This window comes from Ptiloglossa arizonensis, chromosome 2, assembly GCF_051014685.1.
Source record: "Ptiloglossa arizonensis isolate GNS036 chromosome 2, iyPtiAriz1_principal, whole genome shotgun sequence".
Lineage (NCBI taxonomy): Eukaryota > Metazoa > Arthropoda > Insecta > Hymenoptera > Colletidae > Ptiloglossa > Ptiloglossa arizonensis.
The window spans coordinates 1,911,477-1,933,797 of NC_135049.1; the positions used below are offsets into that span (position 1 = coordinate 1,911,477).

Genomic DNA, 22,321 nt, shown 5'->3' on the forward strand with positions numbered 1-22,321 from the left:
GGACTTTTTTTATTCATCTTAATACCATATAGATTCTTCTCTATGTAGTACGGGCATGTATTTCTAAGTCTTGTGTGGTAGATAATTCTGAATCGAAAAGGTTACGTAGACGATGAATCTTAATTCATTCTCGAGATAGCCGCAGTTTATATTATACTTTACTCGAATAACGCGTAAAATGCGAACCAAGGACGAACAGCGGACTGTTGCCAATGTCGGTTCCTCTGATCGGAAATTAGATTATTAGAATCGACACCCTGGGACACTCCGTGTATGTACAATGGATTAAAAAAGTATTTGTACACGATATTGTAACAAAATTCCGCTAACCTACAAATCTCATTTTAATGAAAGTTTGTGCGTATGTAAAGCATACAGAGTCGCGTACAATATAATTTTTTTTGTCGACAAAAAATGTTCTCGAGAGGATCAAATTAAAATCCGAAAATTCAACATTGCTTCGTTTTTTAATAAAATGTTTTTGCGGGACTTTTTCACATTTGGACGATAGAGCGCTAAAAACTGATCACTTTTTGTCAGAAAATTTTTGTCGTATCTCGCTCGATTACGAAGTTATAAAAAAAATGAAAGTCGTCTCAAGCTCTCCGAATTGGCTAAAATCAGTCTTTACAGTATTACCTCCTTTTCGATTTCTTCGGATACAAATTCGTAATAGTGCGAAATAGAGCAAAACTTTTCGTACAAAAAATGTTCAGCTCTTATTGCTCTATCGTTCTGTTGCAAAAATAAAAAAAAGGAATATTAAAACCTTCGAGATTTGGTTTCACCTTCTTAAAGAAATTTCCAGTGGACAAAAAGATTTCTCTATACCTGCACTATTATGCTTTGTATGCACAATAGCTTTCATTAAAATGTAGCAGTATGGGACTACTACACATTATATGTCACTATATGTGACTATACCAGTGTTACAGGTAAGAAGAATTTTGTTACAATATAGTGTACGAATACTTTTTGGAGCCACTGTAGGTATATACACTGCTGGTGAACAATTTTCAAACACTTCAATGTTTGCGAAAAACTTTTGAATTAATAAAAATTGGGCTACAAATTTTCACGCTCCTTAATATCTAATCATAAGTCGATGTAGTATAATACAAAAATTATAAGAATTATTATTCCAATTATTGATAACAATAATTACTTTGTCTATGTTGATTTTATAAAGTAATCCTAATTGAGGTGTGTGGGATTTATGGGTAGTATAAACAGGTATAGAAATAAATAATTTATCACTGACTCGATAAGTTTCTCGTAACGAAAAAATGAATATAATTTAATATGGGTAAGAATTATTAATATTTTGAAAATTATTTATAGCGAAAAGAATTAACTTATATTTATTAAAAATAATATAACTCCGATTATGCTCACTTCCATCTAGATAAATTCTATATAATTATAATTTACACAAAAACAAGTCACGCTAAAATTAAAACCGACACAACTTTTACATTTTCTTACATTACAAAATTCTCTGAGGAACTATCGCCATTTGAATCCGATGAATTATAGGTATTGCTTCCTTGATTAAATGTTCAATTTATTATAAAACAAGTTCGAATAATTGAAGTTACATTCCTATGAAACAGCTCCTCGGAAAATTTATAATGTAAGAAAGCATAAAAATTACACTTGCTTTGATACTAACATGATTTGCTCTCGTATAAATTATAATTATATAGAATTTGTCTTGATGGAAATGAGCGTAAGCGGAGTTATATTATTTTTAATACGTAAAAATTAGTTCTTTTCGCTATAAATAATTTTCAAAATGTTAATAATTATTACGCATATTAAATCGTATTCAATTTTTTTATTACGAGCAACTTATCGAATCAGCGGTAGTACCCAAACCGCAAGAAAATTATTCTGTTTATGAATTCTTGACGGTTTTATTGGGAGCCGATTAATCTTACCTACGAATTCATTCTTCACTTACTCGGACTTTGGATCACCGCCGTTGGTCTTTGTCACCGTCTTGTCACCGTAAAAGATTCAGCCGATTAGACTAGAGTGGGGATGTCAACACGCTGTGCCCTCTTTTCGTGATCGAATGGTACATATGCACGATTAAAAAGGAGATTCCTTGATCGTTAAGATGGTGCAAGTTAACATCTAAAAGGAAAATCCGGATTTACGTTAATTTTCTTGGAATCAATGTCCAGAGAAGTCTCGTTGATTCGGACTTGGATCGAGGGTTCTACGAAACTTTAAAGCGAATTTGCGTTATTGTAAGTGCAGTAGATAGAATCGAGGACAAAATTAAGTGGACGAGTAAATGATCATCGTTCGAGTTTGGTCTAACAAATAAAATACAATTTTAGTCTTAGGATGATCCCGATATTGATCATATTTTCCATTTTCAAACCAGATTTTCTCGAAAATGAAACGTTATTTAAGAACATGTTATTCTTCACTGCACACACACACACACACACACGCGCGCGCGCGCACGCGCACGCACGCACACACACACACACACACACACACACACACACACACACACACACACACACACACACACACACACAGTTACTCGATTTAATATTTGGACACCGTGGTACTTGACAACGAAACACGGTGATGGAAGCCTGATGGTATGGGGCTGCGTTTCAACCGCCGAGGTAGGAAAGTTAATTTTCATTGATGAAATTTTAGATAAGAACCAGGTCATAAACATATTAAAGCGAAATTTGGAAAAAAATGTATCGAATATGAGTACACAAGACGTGTACTAAGTTGACGTGTGACTAACTCGAGGATTATTCAAGAATTTCTATTATACAATTGTCTAAAAGTGCTCCAACCTCCGTCAAAGTTACCAAGCTTAAATTCCATAGAGAATTTATGGGATTTATTAGATCGTAATATTCGGACAACTCCTGTAAGAATAAAAGAAGAATTAAAGTTACGGTTAGCAAAAGAGTGGAGGCACATCGCTCAAAATTATTTAGTTAAAATCGTGTAAAGCGCGTTACAAAACAAAAAGGACATCCAACAAAGTATTGAAATTATTGCAATTTTGTTTAAACGTTATATTTGAATATAGAGGAGAAACCTTGTGTAATGTTATATGTACAATTCATTCTGTACAAAATAATAAAAAATAGAGCAATTAATTTGACATATTTGTAAACTAAAACGTTCAATTCTAGTCCGCTATTCGTGACGACAGTTACAGACACATGTGGACTGAGTGACGAAGAAGGTAACGAGATAGAGAGAGATAATGAGCCCCATCGACATCGACGTACATTAGTTATACCTAACGCAGGACAAAAATTTGTATTGGTTTTTTAGGATACGCTAGGAAAGCATTAGTTACATAATTATTAGTAGAAGTAAATAAAATTCTTTTCAGGAACAAAAATTATTTAAGAAAAATATAATTTAGAAATAAATAAAAATTAATTTTTTTATTCATTTCGAAAGAAATTATACACAGTGTATTGCATACAATTGTCGCCACGATTTTTCAGGCACTTCCAATAATTTGATGAAAAATGTTTCGGACAAGAGTTAATCAGATTCCGGTCGGCTATAAATTTAAATACAAAAAAATTTTTCTTGGTAAATATTATAATAGCTTCCGTGGAGTTGATGTACGGACAAAATATATGCATTGTTTTCTTAAAAAGATGTACACTTTCCTTTAAGAAAAGACTTCATTTTCTGATTTTTATTATTCTGTTCGCCCTTTTGATACCTTTGGAGCTTTATCTCATGGGAATCGTGGCTTAATACTATTTTGTGGAAAATAACTAGAGTTAAGTCCGATTGTGTCATACGAAATATTTGATTCCATTAAGGAAAATTAATTACGTATCAAAATCATTTTCGTTGCTTCACTTATAGAAGAACTGTTAATATTACATAATATTCTTTTTTATATTAAATAACTCTTATGAGACAAAACAGGCATTTTGTGCATTAAGTATAAGCATAAACGAAACCTCGCTGGTTTATAGTCTCCAAGCTTTGTATTCGTACACGTATTGAAACAGGGATGCAATAAAAATCTATTCCTACTATTATGTCAGAGACTGTGACTAGGGCTTAGAATCTGCGGCTCTGTGAGGATGGGTGCCGTCCCGCAAGACTTCAAGTCAGCGGTAAGGAATACTCGTAATCGATGCCGATAGCAATTGTTTTTTTCTGGACACCAATTTTTACCAAAACCGATCAATCTTTGTAACTTCTTCTCGTTGAATTTCTCGAACGTGTTTAACTTCTTTTTCTCACATACGTTCTTATAACTACCAAGTTGTAAATTGAACATTAATTCCAGAACTACAAGTACATTTGTCCACTCACTTTTCGCTTTAATCCTTTTAATCCTTTAATTCTGAAATTTAAGTAAAACGTTAAAAAAGAAACTATTTTCATTTAATAAGTTTGTTGCGGTCGTTCTACCTGGAAAACAATATTTGAAACGCACACAATTTCCAAATACAACTAAAGCTGGGTTTGGATCCTTTATTCGAACTCGCTAAAAAAGAGTTTTCGCCCAAGTATCACGACGCATCCTTATCCAAATTCATCTTTAGTGACCATTGTAAAGCATTATTTGTATTTGGAAATTGTGCGTGTTTCAAAAATTACGGAAGCGTGGAAGAAAATATAGTATCAGTGGATTCCAATTTATAATTTACAAGATTCTTTTTCATAATCTCCTATCTTATATTTCATAGAACTTATCTTTTCATCTATCATTGAGTCAAAAATTGCTAATCATTTTCAAAGATATTGCTCGAATCGGTCCCCGTCGGGCAACTAATTTCTCGTCATGGACTTCATAATCATCGCAATTACTCGACGAAAAGGTCTCGCGGCGTTGCAACAGAGAGGCTTTCCGACCGATTTGCTCGTTTTGTCGGGGATTCGGAATAAAACGAAAAAGGAACGGCCGCCCCAGTTACGGCGAGCCGTGTAATGAATTAATTTCGTAGCTGGAAACGCTGTCGATTAAGCCGATCGACGAAAAATGTCTGTATAATTGATACATTTCGTGTAGCTATCCTGTTTATCTCCTTTAAGTATACATATTTGACATTTGCAACACGAGGGAAGTGTCGCATAGCCGGTTCGGCTTAATGCGAATCGGATAATGTCCTTAGATGAAATTTCTCGAAGCAGTTTCGTTCGAGTATGCCCACGTTATTTATGGCCAGCCTATTCACGGCGAAACATCGACAATCGGAACAACGCCGATGAAAAACTAACAGCAAAGAACAACAACAACAACAACGACGATAATAATAATTTTTACCGATTAATTTTTGTATTAAAATGTTCATACAAATACAACGGTTCGTTTACAGACGGATAATAAGAAATTCTCGTTATAATTTCTCTTTATTGACGGTTATCGAAATCCTACAGAATTACACAATATACTTCGACGGTTGCACATTTTTCTTCCAAAGTATTTCAATATCGTAGCATTTTCATTTTCACGTTTATCGTGCATTACGTTTTACTACGTAAAACCCAAACTCGTGTTACGATCAATATCAAATTTACTCTCATCTCGATATTCTTCATTGTATATCTAATCACAATTATTGCCGTGATACAACACTTTAATCGAATAAGCGAAGTTACAAATAAATATTCAATTATCATTGTAAAACACCTTTTCTACTCAAAGTTTTCACTATTCTCTACTTAAAATTATTACGTTAATACATTTATCGTAAATCGCTTATAGATTTACTTTAGCAGAAGTGATCTCGAATGTGATCTCATGTCCCTTAACTTAACAATGTTTAACCGAACTATCTATTATTACGACTATTTTAAGAAATCGCTCGCTCGTGAAACCGTTTCGCATCATTGTACATTTCATATTTTTCAGCGACAAATACCTTGAACTCTATAAATTTTGCTTCACGATGGTAGTTGCAACAAAAATTATTAGAGTTGTACAAAAATCTCTATTATATTTCACGCCTCGTTGTATCCCTGTCTATTCTTTTCTGTTTTACAGTTTTCATCGTTTTAATTTTCTGTCGTCGACTAAAATTAATTACTCACAAAAAAAAATCGTATATACATATAGATTCTCATGTTCGTTGAAATTGTTCCATATCCTCTTTAAAGATCTTATTAATCATCGAACACGAGTTCGATGTTTGGCACTGGTTATTCCTAATGCAAGGTCGTACGAAGGGTTGCCTGCCCTTTAGGCTTCTACTGTCTTCCTCTCGATTCTTTTTCGAATTTTATTAAACAGGTCGATGTGTAATTTTTATAGGGGTTTCCAAAAATTTTCTACAAAGTGTGTCTTGGATGTTTTCAATTTTCCAACGTAGTATCGAAGCATTTACCATCCTATCGCACATCGATATTGTCTTATCGTAAAAATATTATTTTCACGAAGTTTGTACAAGAATCTGTTAAAAGTCGAAAATTGATCCACTCTTGCGACTTTTATGATCAGTTTCGTAACATAATTGTACACATAACTTGGTTTTTCTCGCAGGCGAGATCCAATATTCTTGGAAATATTATCGGCGATATTTGATAGCTAAACTGTTATAAATTTAATTATTCGTGTTCAAAGAATCAAATAAAAGGGCGGAAAACGTCGCAATTTCTTTGCAACGATCATTTTTACGTTACAAAATCTTTTTATAAAATATTTCATACTTTTCCGAGAATAACGACTGCAATTTATAACCACCGAAACAGTGTCAATTTAAGCACACGTAATCATCTTTCATTTTTAAAACCGCGTCCAACAATCGAAAACATTTATAATTGGTAAGAGCGTCTACTTATCGCAAAATTAAATTCTTAATTATTAAGGTAAAGTACACGAAAAGAGACTTTATTGTATTTTATACGTAGCTACATACATGTGTACGTAATAGGTTGTTCGATAATTTTTGTTCAATAATCGTTTGATCAAACTTATCGAGCAACCTAGTACTATACTGTTCGATAAGTTTTATCGAACGACGAAACTCATTGAACAATCTAGTGTACCGTGAAACGTAACGATGATTAATTTTTCAAACTATATTCGCTGTATCGCTACATTCTCGATTGCTACGATGGAGAAGTGTAACGATTGAAAAAATAATTCAGGACAGTTTTGCTGTAATCGATCGACAGTTCTTTTACTTCTTTGTTCTAATCTTGAACGCAACATTTGCGGTTTTCATCCTATTGAAAAGAGCATTGAAACGACCATCCGTTAGAAGCTCACGGATGGCTGACTGTTAAGTAGAGAGAACCGGGTTAACCCTATCGGTAGACCGTCCCCAAATTATTCACCTCTTGCGTTATTGTTCCGTAACGCGTATAGGAAACACGACTATCGGACACACTGAAATCTTTTGTTATTTTTCGGTTACCCCCGCCATCGGACATATGGAAAATCATGCGAGACACGTGCTTCTCGTACAAGTACAGACAACACGTGTCCCTACTTTCTATCTAGATTCGGTCTCTATGATACGTACCTCGTAAATCCACTTCCTAAATTTCGCTCCAGTTTTGAATCGTACTCGATAAGCCAATGTAAACGTAACGGGTAATACAAGTATCAATACTCCATTCTCGGCACCGTTACTATTAGGGTAATCTATTACAATATCTTAGAATATCGATATAAATATATATTTGTAAAAATGTTTTACAAAATTAATTACCATAAATTTTACAAACTTTGTAAACACGAATGAAGTTTATTCACTTTCGATCCCGATTAATTTTGTGTAATTATAAATTTAAAATGTATACACGATTAAGTTTATGCCAGCTTTTCTTTATTTCTAATACACATACGTACGTTCTGATTTTATTGTATATTATATACATATAATTTCGACTATTTTGACAAATGCAACGGAAGGAGGTAATTTAACATTACGTAAGAAACCTGTTTCGATTTGCACGAAGAGCGGTTGGTGCATATGTCGATCAATTACATAAAAACGAGTAATCGAACGAAAGCATTTAAAAAAGAGAACCTTTCTATCGATATTTGGTTCGATTGTAAAATCAATAACAATGCGGCAATACTTAGAAAGAAGCCGATTCTACTTCTTCGATGAAATGAGAAAATGAAAAGCTCGTTGACTTTCGTAAGAATATTAAACGGTAAATGTGAATAAAAGGGCTCAACGATTTCGATGAAATTTAAATATCTCGCGAAACGCAACATTTCGATCAACTTTTTTCCATACGTATATAGCTGCTGTTCGATGCAGTTACGGTTACAATGAATTCTGCCTATTTATGTACGTAGCTACTCATTCGTGGCAGAGTACGCGTAAATGTACACATTACGCGGAAAAGTCTACCCCCGATCGACACCGATCTCGTACTCGTGAAAAAATTCAAGATTGTACGAGATCGGTGTTACATTTGTCCCGACCGCGTAGGTTGGAGTTTTTAAGTTCGCTCGTTGTACACACAGTGGATAAAAAAAGTATTCGTACACTGTATTACAAGGAAATTCCCATAACCGAGAAGTCTGATTTTAACGAAAGTTTACGCGCGTATAAAGCATACCGGGCTGCAGACGACATAATTTTCTTGTCGACGCAAAATGTTCTCGAGAAGATAAAATCAAGATCTGAAAATTCAACATTTCTCCGCCTTTTTGATACAATTTTTTGGGGGCACTTTTTCCGCAGTTGAACGATAGAGCGCTAGAAACTGAACATTGTGGGTAAGAATATTTTTGTCGTATCTCGCATGATTATGAAGTTATAAAAAAAGCGAGAGTCGTTGCAACTTTATAGCGCCACTTTCTTTTCGATTTTTTCCAATACAACTTTGCAATAGTGTGAAACGGAGCGAAACTTTTCACGCGAAAAATGTTCTTAGCGCTCTATCGTTCTGTTGCAAAAATAAAAAGAAAAGCGTTAAAATCTTCGAGACTCGATTCAACCTTCTCAAAGAAATTTCCCGTGGACGAAACAATTTCTCTGTACACGCGTTACCGTGCATGCTCTATATGCACGCAAACTTTCGTTAAAGTCGGTCTTACAGGTAGGAAGAATTTCATTACGGTACAGCGTACGAATACTTTTTGGAGCCACTGTACGTACATCTTGTTTGCTAGCGATTGTCACGTGTTTACAGAAATACTAGACAAGCGTCGCGTCGGTAAGACGCTTACGCACACGTGATATCACGGACGCGTGTAGGTGCAGGCAGAATTCATTGTTGAGTTTCGTTCTGACAACGTATTTAAATTTCATCGAAAATGGTGAATGGCTAAGCGAACGATTGTATTTCTAATAATAAAAAAACCAGTCGAGATACAGCGAACGCTTTTTAAGAAATTCGTATCGCGGAAAATTTGTCAAAGGTTCCCTATGGAACCCTGTGGAATCGTTCTCTGACACGGTAAATTCGAAATCCTCCGGTGAATCTTTTTTCAACGCATCGAAGGGCTGAAAAGTCCCCCGAGGCGTTTCTAAACCAGTTTCAGGTACGAATGAACCTTTCTTTGGAGACTGAAAATCAAAGATATCGCGTTGGTTACGAAGGGCTAATCAATTATCCTCCGAACCAACGATTTATCCGAAACGAGCTCGTTGTACACGTATTTGAAAACAGTTTTAAAGACGATCGTTCGACTGTACGAAAATTATTTCGTTCCATTGTAGATCAATTACGATCGACTACTCGACAAACGCGGTAAGGAATCAATGAAAACGATACAGGTTGAATGGGCTTAAAAGTACATTTATTTTCTTAATAAATTGGAAGACAGTAGGTAGGTTTGTCGGCTCGTACCGACGATATTAAAGCCAATATCACAATGTATACGTTACGATTAATCTAGTAGGTACAAATATCACAATTGCGATCGAGTCGTTGCATCGTCGCAATATTGGGGAAGAAAAAAAGAAAAAGAGAAAGAAAAAAAAAAAAAAAAAAAACTAAGAGAAAAAATATAACATTCTTCAAACATCGAGTTCTCTCTAACTGATCTCTGAGCGGACGTACAATTTATCGCATGCGAGAAACTTCACAATATCGTTTTTACCAAGCGACTATCAGTTAGGAAGCGATCGTAACCTAAAATCTATATATCACAGTTTCGAAGCAATCTTATTTAAGGCAGTCTGACAGGAGGAGAATCGTCTTCTTCCGTACGCTGTCCTCGGTCCTCGGTCCTCGGTCATCGGTCCTTGGAACCTCCAAGGTACGTATACTTTGGAAGATTCGACGAGGAACCGTATCGGTGTCTCGTGTATCTCCAGGGGATACCGGAATCTCCGTATGAGGTAGATGAGGTTCATCGAGTCCTCTGATCGAGAAGATCTCTCGTTCCTCACGCGACTTGCATCTCGGGCGTTTGATGCTGCGAGAAAGCACGCTCCTTGTAGCACAGGTCACTGTCTGCCATACTCAGGGTCGTCCAGTAGAAATCCCCTGCGTGGGTGTGCGCGAAATGAACAGGCACGTAGCACTGACCAGGTACAACCGGCACCACTGTCATTTGCCCGTCCAAGCAGACCGTGATGGCAGCTCCTTCCTCGGCGTCCTGAAGTTCTGCCAATAGTCTCCTCTCCAAGGCCTCGTTCGCGTTGTTCTGGTTATCGACCTCCTCGGTGAATATCTCCGCTTGCGGTACCGTCTTTTGCTCCTTTCCCTGTTTACCGCTCCTGTTCGTGGTCCTCTTCTTCAATAACCGCAGAATGGGCTTCAGCGCTCGTCTGAGCCGCATGTTGCTCGCGGTAAAACTGGCGGTGCTCTTCCCCGACATCTTCAGGTTGTAAAGATTGTCGTTCAGCTCGTTCTCGTACTCGAACTCGAACACGTGGCCCATAGTGGTGGCGGCGGCCATCTTTGCTGTGTTCGTCCTCTGTCGATCGTCGACGCACTGAACCGGTTTTAAAGGAGCGTTGCCCGAGTCTCGCACGTTCCGTACGAACCGATCGCGCTGCAACCTCGTTCGAACTCGATCCCCGAAGAAGCGTGGACGAAGCTGCTCCGAAAATCAGAAGCGAGAGAGCGAGCGTACTTTTCGGATGCTTTGGAACGAACCGCTAGTGAGCGAATGATGCCTTAGACGAGCAACCCCGGACCTTATATAGGCCCGGTCGAGCAGCACGGGGTGACAGAGTGGGGAGGGCAGGTGCACTCTGGCTGTGGGAACTTGGGGAATTCGGAGCTTCCCACGTCAGGATCCACGCCGACCATCTGCCGCTTTTCTCCCTCCTCTGATACCCTCCGACACTAATCCAACCTACCACCCCGACCTGCACAGGTCCCTGCTTCTTCACCCACCCCCGCGATCACCCCCTCGTTCGTAGACCCTTCCTCTCGGTGGATCCTTCCTTTCCTTTGGCTCCTCTCCGGTTTCCATCGAGAGACCCGAAGCCGGTTCTTTCGGCTCCTTTACCGCGCAGTACCACCATCAAAAGGGTGGATATTTTCCCAATTCGGGGGAGGACCGGCTCGAACCTGTTGCGACAGGTTTCGACTTGTCGAGCGAGTTTGCGCGCTACGGAATAGATTTACGCCGGAGCCGAAAACCGTACAGCGTTTCGCCTCCAACGAGATCAAATTGATCGCTCGCTCTCGCTTAACCGACTCTTCCGGATAATCGAATCCAAACGAAAGATTGTTAGCGCTAAATGCTCCTACGCGCAATCAAGATAATATCCTTCGAATTTCGAATCCAACCTAACGATACTTTTAAGAGTACCCCTTCAACGCTCGCGAACCATCCACGTCACATTTTTCTACTCGAAAGGGAGTCACTCGCGTTAACTACCACGCTCGCTCCTAAAAAATATTCGTACCCTATACGATAAGGAAATTCTTCTTACCCGTAAGGTCGATTTTGATGAAAGTTTGCGCGCACCCAGAGCGCGATATATTTGTAGAGAAATTCTTCTTTTTTTTTTTATCCACGGTTTAGTTGCGCAGCTAACTTGCGTTAAAATCAGACCGGTGAGTTGGGAGAATTTCCTTATAATATAGTGTAAAAATACTTTTTTCATCCACTGCGTATTTTCTGCGAAGCTGCAAAGATAATCATCCCTCCGAACTCTAATAAACAAGTCGGCGTTGAAGATTTCACGATACGGTAATTAAAGAGCAACATCGACGCCCTTCGTCTTCTTCCATTACCACACGGAGCTCGAGCGTGTAGACGCGTCAAGACAGCCCTGACATCCGTCAGAGTCACCGTTAACTACGCCTCGGGGCCGCTTCTTCGAACCTCTCTTTCTCCCTCTCTCTCTCTCTCCCTCTCGCAACTGTGTCCGCATCCCCAGAGAGGGTCTCACTAGACGACACCCTCGTAATAAGCAACGAGTGAAATCTACCATTTGGCTCTTCTCTCTATTTATATCGGACTAACAGGTTTTTCTACCAACCTGTTCATCTTTCGAATCGGATGAATCTTCAATTCAGTCAACTTTTACGAGTTAATTGATCGAATTTTGAAAATTTATCTCACACAGACACACACGCATTATTTCTAAGGTGTATCGCTATACGCAGACGCGTACAGACGATACAGACATATCGTGCACAGTGATTCGTTCGCAAGTTCGTTCCAATATTTGAAATTTTTAGGAAATAATAATAGGTACGAGAACGTAGGTATCTTTCTTCTAGGTGTACTTGGAATTGAAACATTCTAGTTACCTTCCTTATACTCTATATTCTCAAATCTCTAGTATTCTGGTACTTCAATTTCTCATTTTGTTATTATATTTTTTTCTTTTCTTGCTTTATTATCAATTCTGTAGCAGACAAGGAGGTCACCAGCCGTTACAATTATTATTATCATATTATTGTACGAACTTTTATACAATAGAATGAACACCGATCTGTCAAAATTTGCAAAAGAAAATCTAATGCTCTAACAAAGGATATCACTTAAATGTAAATCGCCGACTTTAATAAAACTTGCACATAAAATAGTTCTTAGAAAAATATTTCACAGATATTTTTTTTATCTGCTATTATCCATATTTAGGGAGTGAAATCAACCCTCTAAGTTGGGGGAGAAAAACACACTTACCTCGATATTTTGAAAATGCTGAGACATGGAAAAAAGTTCCTTCAACATAAATTGCATACTTTTTAATAATGAATTTAACATTCCAAACAGTTTTGCAAAACATCGATTTGTTTAAACAATACTTTAACCAATCTTCACTTTTTATACATTTTTATACAATTCGTTGTGTCGGGTCTTTATAAATTTGCCAAAATAATAGATCAGTATGGAAAATACGTATATTTGAAAATTTTGCTTCGATCCTTCCAATAAAAGTTAGCGTTGGTACGATAAAATCAGTTTCAACGTGGAACGTGAATTTTTGGAGCGCGCGCGAACAGTTGGGAAAATATATGATATAGTAGCTGTTTATATTATTAACACGTATTGTTAATTGGTCCTTGATTGCCAAAACTTGTTGCCATGGGCAGAAACGGTTCACGTTGTTGCTTCTGATTGAAAAAGTAGGGAAAACTTTTATAACCGCGTGACCGAAACTACACTGGAAAATACAATTACCTGAAAACTCTCTACAACTATTCTTAAATATTCCTCATATATGTTTCATTTCTATAAATATGCTGATTCGGAAAAGTCCTAACTTCTTTGGGTGTGGCATTGGACCTTTTAAACTGTTTTGAAATTAAAGGTATAGTGCCATAAAATGTGTGTTGTACGTTTGTAAACATTTGGTAGCTCTGAAAAGCGTCGAATACCAATCCTTGGTCTACTTCTATGTCTGAAAATCCAACCAGTTTACAGCTATCAATTAAATTGATAATACTTTGCGTCATCTCGATTTCTTTAGCGTTACCATTACTTTCGGTGTCATTTTCATAATTATACGGTTTCTTTAAAATATTAATTACATTTGAATTAAAATATCTTCAAAATAGACGTATTAAATTCGGACAAGGTAACGCTATGATTTGGAGATTTACGACGACCAATGGCGCAGCATTCTACCAATATTTTAGAAAAGATGTTAAATAAAGATGTCGCGTTTCAATAAGATAAAGATTGAACGGCCATCCAGTCTTCTAATTTAAATTCGATCGAGTACCTGTAGGGTTTATTAAAAACATCGATAGTTGATTTTAACGATCGTGCCTAAAATTTGGATCATTTGTCGGAAAAGGTGCAATTGAAATCGAAAGAACAGATGCTCTTTTAAAAACAAACGCCGGTTATACGAAACACCTAGAAATAGAAACTAAATTAATTCACGTAACTGATCGTAAACGTTTGTTTCAGTCTTTCTATTTTATCGATTATAAAGTAGTTTGTTTTGGAACGAAAGCATCGTGCTATTTGCAAGTCTAATTTGTATTAAATATCAAATATTTCTAACAAGAAATGTGATTGTATTTTTCAAATGAATTTAATATTAATTATATATATGCGTATATTGTGTAGAAATACAAGTATACACAAGTGTCGCGTAAATGTCGAAATGCGCAGACTCATACGTAATACCTTGTGTTAAATTACACAAGGTTTACGTTCATGGGTTTTACCAAGGACACGAAATAAAATTGTAATTCAACGTTTTTGCTTTGATTCTGTCACTTTTCTTCGGGAGAAGTGATCAATTGTAAAATTATAAAATAAAAATGCGCTCAAAATTTGATCAACGTATCAGGGATGGATAAATATTTTCTACGATACAATATACCTAGATGATTGTAATAAACAGTGGAAGCGATTTACACGTTACAATATACATATACCTAAGTTAAAACTGTTACGCGAAAGTATGATTGTGCTGTTTTTGGGTTTCCGGAACATTAAAATTAGATAAACGTACAATTGTTTAAAATGACACTCGAAAGAACAATATCGTGGTCGTAACGCTGAAAACGAATAATAAGGTTTTTCGAATCGAAGAATCGAGAAGAAATGTTAATATTGCGAAGAAAATATATTAGTATTTTATAACGCGCGGCATACGCGTGCCAACCTATATGCGATGCTCATAAATAAGCTAAAGCGAAATAAGGACGGTAGTGTCGAACAAGCGATTACCGTGAGCCGTATACGGACTAAAATATGGACTGCGATTTATTAAACTCAACGCGAGTTAAAGAATAACAAGATCATGGTCCCATTGTCCGGTAGTTGCGAGTAATTATATTTCTAGACTCAACAGCGGTTGAATTGTTGCAGTAGTAATCGTTTACGGTTCGAGAAACGGATAAATCGTTCGTCCTTTTTCAAAAGTGGGCACGTGTGGCATAGTTCAGGGTGACCCTTTTGAACGAACCTGTTGAGGTCGGGAAGAGGGTTCGTGAAGGTCGTGGCAAATCCCGAAGGGCCAACGACGCGACGTATCAGCTGGATCGCTTCGTGGGGTACCGTCTGACCTCCTCGTGAACAGGTACACTGGGGGTATTTGTTTTCACTTTGCGTTTTCGAACTACAGTTCGAGGCAGGTGAAGTCGATGCGCTCGTTCCTATAATAAGAAACAATTTTCCGTGTATCGAGATACGTTCTCTCAATGTTTATTTTTTATTCGCTTGTCGAAAGACTCCGGTAAATTCGTACGGAATTTTGGTCAACGATATTGCTCCGCAACTAAGTCTATTATTGTATTCTTCGTTCGGATCGATGATTTAAACGAAGAATTTCGAATAGCTTTTTTTTTTCAGCTGTCTGGTGTAGGAATACAGTTCTGCGATTTTTTACAAGAAATACGAGGACTCGAGTTAATATTTAGAATTCGGAATAATTGAAACGTGTTTATTTATTAAAGCTTATATCGTGCACAGGCTGCTATTAGAACGAATCTACCGATATGTGACTATTTCTCTATTCGTCTGTACCGTTCGTACATTGTCAATTGTTCGGTAATGCGATATCTATTACTCCGATCTATTACATACGACAGTTTTATCTACGACAGTGTGCAGTGTTGCGTCGAAGTTGTTTTTAATCTTTGTTTTCTTGCATGTATTTGGAGATGTACTTGTAGTACGGTACGTGTGTTTTTGTTGGTTCATATTGTGTCGAAAGTTCTTGGCGTTTCCTTTTCCTGATGGCAATATTCGCACGTGTTTGTATCTATATTTTCTTTTATTATGCGTTTTCTATAATTGTTTGTGGCTACGATTCTGTCCTGTATTGCTACAATGAATCCTTCTTGTTCCGGGATAGTTCTTTATCTGTGTTTGAATTTTGCACGATGTGTAGTGTTTACCGTGTAATGGTTTTCTTGCCCATTTTTGTTTCATCTGCTGTAAGGGTATAGTTGATTCGTTGTGTATTTTCTTATCATAGGTTGACTTACCGTAGGTCTATATTGTTTGTTTGCTTTCGTTAGTGCTATACGAAGATCCGTAGTTTTGTTGTGGAAATAGTTCCTATGGTTTTGTATTTCTTTGCTGTGTAATTTTCGAATGTCTATGGGACCTGTCCCTTCTTCCTTCCGGCTGATCGTGGTTCTCTCGATACATGTATTTGGATGTTGTTTACGATGGGCTCTGACCACTTAATTATCCTAAATGAGTACGTTAGAACCGGTACTGCGTACATATTGATCGCTTTGAATGTATTTTTGGCGCATAATTCTCACTGAAATATTTACGTTAGTCTTTGTTTGTATTTTTTTTCAGTTGCTCTTTGGAATGTTTGTGCGTATGATTTATGCTTGTATTTTGTTCGAATCTGAGGTGTGTGTGTGCATTCGGGTTTCATGATTCGTAGTATTTCGTTGTCGAGTGTTTCTATCGTATTTCGTATTTGATATTTCTCTCTTTCTATTGTTAATATTCTGAATTTTTCGATTTCAAATTTCATATTTGTATCATTCGTTGAATCTTCTATTATTTTTAAAAGGGATTGCATTAGTGTCTTGGTTGCTGCAAAAATTTGAATATCGTCTATGTACAGTAGGTGTTTCAGTGTGTGCTGTAGTATACTCTGGTGCTTTATTTTGAAACCATGTTTCAAAACCTCTTGAGTGTGCGCTTGATAGTGAGTTGATACGCATGCAAAACCATAGGTCGCTGAGCGAATCTCCCTGAAATATTCCCCTTTGTTTCTTGATTTCGTTTCTTTTGTTCTTATAGTCGTAACACATTTCCCTTATTAATATCATTATCATTAGCATTATCGTCGTCATCGTTTTCATCATCATCATCATCATCATCATCATCATCATCATCGTCATCGTCATCGTCGTCGTTATTATTATTATTATATGCAGGCGACAAGCTCAATAGACCACTATATAATGATAATTTTTAACTGTAAACTGATTTACCAACCGATTTCTTTCTGACTTTTCTATATAATACGTTTTCATTATTATTATTATTATAACTTGTTGCTACAATATAATCATTAAACTGCATCCACACTATGTAACAAAATGCATTATATAGCAAGGTTCTATAACTTGCTATCGAACAGAAAAATAAAATGTGTTACATAATATTTTTTTCTGTAACTTTGCTGTATAACATGTTTTATTATATAGTAGAGACAGCTTTAAACAGGAATAGTCCGATACCTTGGGTATAGTGTTGAAAAACGTCTAACAGAGTCTGTCAAATTTTAAAACTCTATTCTCGAGTTTTCTACACCTCCTTTAGATATTACGTCTTTAATTATGCTATCGTGTAGTCTTCAACATTATTATGTGTGTTGCGAAAGTCGTTTAATTAGCCGCTTACAGATGACACGTTACTTGCATTCCTTATGAAAAATGGGAATATTTCGTGCCGATCATTTACAAGGAAATGCTACATATCAATATCGTGACTAACACGCTGTTTGTCATTTTTTTGTTAAAGTTTGCTTACTTTTTCTATCTATGCGTGAACGGAACATGGTAAGATTAATGTAAATATTTATTTACATATTCTAATACAATATCCTACCTTTTTAATTTTCTGTTAGGCTTCGATTGCACATCTTAGTCGCGTGCAAGAAATACAAGTTTTCGTCTCGTAGTCACAGAAAAATAAACCACGATAAGTGGAAAATGAAACTCGTCGAAAAAAAATTAAGAAAATCGTGTTATTTATGATCGATATAACGCGTAATAATTTTTTAAATAAACTTTATCGCACTTTTATTTCGATTATACTAAGAAACCGATAGGTATGACGGTGGACGATTATTTTTAAAATATCAGTGTAGATTACGCGATTAAAATTTCCTCTCTTTCAGTAGGTGGTGGTTGGGGAGGAGGGTGGAAGGTGGGAAAAAAACAATCATGTTCTTTATAATCGACTACCGTGCCTTCGGTTTATGTAATATTGCCAAGTATTTGACGCGTTTAAATTTTCATATACATATTTTGCTACCTTTTATCTCTCGAGAATCTATAATAGCTCGAAATTACTGGACCTTATAGTCGTAGCACATTTCCCTTAATTTTCAAATTCTTTGGCGTTCGAGAAAATTGAGGAAATGGGTAATTTCCTGCATTACTTGTTTTCCACAGAGACAAAAACCGGTTCGCCAAGAGACATATCTCGATTGTTTTGTTAGAATAGTATAAACCACTGCACATGTGCATAGATACATCTGTCCATGTCTTTCGCAGCCCTTGAAACATCGAATGTACGTTCTCGTTATTCCTTCGAATGGGCTTTGTAACCGGTTTCCAATACGATCGTCGAATTCTAATTAATGCGAGATCGGTCTCTTCGTTCCGGCTTTAGAAACACAGACTTCGTTGGTCTACATATTGCTCTATATATCCATGTGTACCAATGCAGGTATAGCGTTTGTGTGAAAGAATAGTCGAACGTGTTTTGGTAAATTAAAATTTACGAATTAACGGTAATAAAAGGAAGGATAGGCAAACGGAACCATTTCGCTACTATGATAAAATCAATCCTAGTGTTTACAAATTGCAATATTAACGGTTTTATCATTCTTATTATTATTGTATCTCTGTTGAATTTCATTTTTCCGTGTGCATTGAACACCGCCAACATTTTTGAAGTTTAGCGGATATTTAATTAGTTTTTCTCTCATATTTAATTAGTTTTTCTATTACAGAAAGAGAAAATAAATCTATATTTATTCGCACATATAACAACGATTCATTAATTACAATTTGTTAACGTTTAATCGTACACTTGTTGAGAATCTAATTTTCAATACAATTATTAAATGATTTCATTGAGAATATTTATGTTTCGTACAAAATTTTTGATTTATAATTTAAACGATTCATTTTGTATACCGTTTAATTTCGATTGGTTGAATACATATTAAAATGATTTCTCGAAACACAAATTAATTATAAATTATTTACGATCCATCGTGTTACATTTAACAGGTTAATCTCCACTGGATGTAGAATATGATACTGAGAATACATATTTCGAAAATTAGTGAATCAATTAATTAATTTATTGCGACGGGAAACGCTCGACTGGTAAACATTAAGACATAATGCAATTAAATTCTGTTATTCTATAAATTGGGATTTGTTTATGAAACATTTTTGTAATGCTCGAAAAATATTAACCGGTCATTTTTTTTCTTTTTAATAATTATGACATTTAATTAACGTATTGTCTTTGCAAAGCGAGGAAAATGCTACAATTATAACTGTAAATAATGAGCAACTCCTGTAAATTTGTTTAAGAGATTTACAAGCAGAATCATATATATTTATATATTTCAAAAAAGTGATTTGGCGTGGCATGATTCTGCTTGTAAATCTATATATATATATATATATATATATATAGATAGATAGATAGGTCGCAGTTGCGAGTTTTGTCCAATTTCAGGAAAACGTACTATATAAATATTAAATGCATTTTTATTTCCGAAACTGTTAACCACGGAATCGACCTTTCGAAATAAATATGTATTCTTTTCCATGTAGGTCGAAAAATGATCTTCCCGACACAAAATTGATAAAAAAATTCTTATTTGCAAATTCCTGAATTCACGCGCATATGTAAAATTGCCAAAAGACACAACCGAATTGATTCTGATGTTTTTCCTTTTTCGATATTTCGTTCCGCGGAATAAGGTGTGAAGTGTGATCGAAAAAAGGAACAACGAATCGGGACGAATATGGTTTCGTTCTACGCTTCGGTTAAAGCGAGGGATATTAGATTATGCAAATATCCAGGGTAGGACGAACGTTCATCAGATAAAACGTTGGTTCGCGGACCAACGATTCTGACGTTGCTGGTGGCATTAGGTGAACGAAGTGACACGATCTTGATTAAAACGCCATTCACCGGAATTCCGATTGTATCGTCGGTTCGTGGACGTTTTCGCGGTCGTTTTAATTAATAAGCCTGATGTGCGGTTGCACAATTGAAAGAGGCTCGCGCTTCTTCCCGTCACGCGTCAACTTAATTTTATGTCATTGATTTAAAAGGTTGACACCAAACAAGCGCACTCTAATATTAATATCTACAAGAATGAATTTCGTTATTAACCCTTTCGCTACTACCGACGACTTAAACCGTCCACGCGATATACTTCGAATACGGGACAAGAATCGATACATCGATCGTTTTTAAAATGCTCGAATCTCGAATGGTATTCGATTTGAGAAATAATTTTGAAAATAATAATCGTATATCCGAAGATAATCTTGGTTCCTGACGAAATTTTTACTCTAGCTTTTACGACTTCGGCATATGTGTGTGTGTGTGTGTGTGTGTGTGTTTACGTTATTTGCAAAATTTATAAAAAATGTTTTACTTGAATAAATTTTTTTTTTCAACTCTGCAATAAAGAACAAAGTCAAATGAAATCTTATTCGTTGCGTAATTAATACATTTGTACGTCGACGAGTATTGCGACGTAATCGTTTTTCTTCATTTTTTTTTTAACCGTCCAATTGTTTAAGATCAAGTTTTTCTCCGAACGAAAAACATTCTCGAAATTTGACTAGATTACAATGGTTTATAGGCCGGAAAGTTGTACAAATTGTTTGTATTTGACATTATATCTTTATGAAAATATTATCTATCAAAACGTGTGTACACTTAATTAAAAATAGTTTACATCGGGTTTAGTCTATACGTATCTCCAATGGGAGAACCTCGCCAATTTATCGATAATATAGTCGTATTATAATGAAAAATATATAATTTTTTATTTTCCATGCGTGGTTGACACGCCGAGATACGCCCGTGTAATTCCTGTTAAGTTTTTCTTTCTTTTTCGATAGATTCGGTTAATCATTTTCTTTAGACATATGCGCGCGCGCAGAGAGAGAGAGAGAGAGAGGCGAATTTGAAAATTTGTACTATTCACGTAAGAGACATTGCCACGATTTTAGACTGTTTATATCGCTACGCATAAAATTATAAACATTGGTTCCGATTTGGTACGTAAATACCACAACCGTAGTAATACAGAATTGTCTAATCCCGATTTTGAGAGCTTGCGATTGTAATGATTCCGTTGCACGTCGATTGTATATAGGAAAAGATTTCTCAATCGGCATCGTCCCGATAATTTATCCCGACAAACGATAATGTGTATTACTTGAAGCGTATCGTAAATAATTTTTGTAACAGTCCGTAATTGCGACAAAGTGTCTATCTTATAAGAACGAAATAAATTTAGCTGCAAATGAAAATGCTTTATACCAAATTTTGCAAATCTTGCATTTTTTGTTCATTTTCTAATACGGAATTATCCCCTTTTCGGTTGTGCTATGAATTCCGCCGCATCTTGTGTGTTTGTGTGTTTGTGTGTACACGTAAAATAATATATATATAAAATATAAAATAATAATATAATAATATACAAATTTAAAGCGAGATCGTGATATTACAAATATTTAATAAGTAGCTGCATGGTATATTTATTATAACTATCCTTTATGTTTCAAACAATGTTTCGTGTAGCGCAGAACGCTAATAAAGCATTATCGCCGTATATTTTCCTATTTGCTAAAATTATATTTTAGACTGTTCGATAGTATCGTATTGAGAGAGAGTACTATCGCATTACATTATTTATCGAAAGACTTTTTCATGCTGAAAATATATCTTTAAATATGTTCTTTCATCTTGATGTTGTGCGTACACTTGTACAATTACGAGGCTGCTTTTAAGCAAAATAAGAGTTATCACCTTCTTAAGAAGAAAAAATTGTATTTGCGTCCTGTTCGACATTCGTAATCGGTATCTCTATTCTCGCACACGGTAATTGCATCATTGGGGCTCAACCGATCAAAAGTATTCAACGTGTACTTTTTTCCAACCGCATCCTCATATCGAGCAAATATCACGCCTTTCTACGAGATTTTCATTAGCATATAAATAATTCCCGAGTAAAGGGGAGGTGAGTGCTCTTTTCGCGATTCT

The 22,321-nt window shown here is 36.0% G+C and overlaps 2 protein-coding genes across 25 annotated transcripts in view; one reads left to right on the forward strand and one right to left on the reverse strand.

Moving 5' to 3' along the window:
* The window catches only part of LOC143143860 (tubulin monoglutamylase TTLL4), a 554,572-nt gene that overhangs the window by 111,650 nt on the left and 420,601 nt on the right, over window positions 1-22,321 (forward strand). The window lies entirely within an intron of this gene.
* LOC143143525 (uncharacterized) lies at window positions 10,325-10,840 on the reverse strand. The gene has a single exon (XM_076304838.1). It carries the CDS (start codon window positions 10,838-10,840, stop codon window positions 10,325-10,327), a length of 516 nt encoding a protein of 171 aa, XP_076160953.1.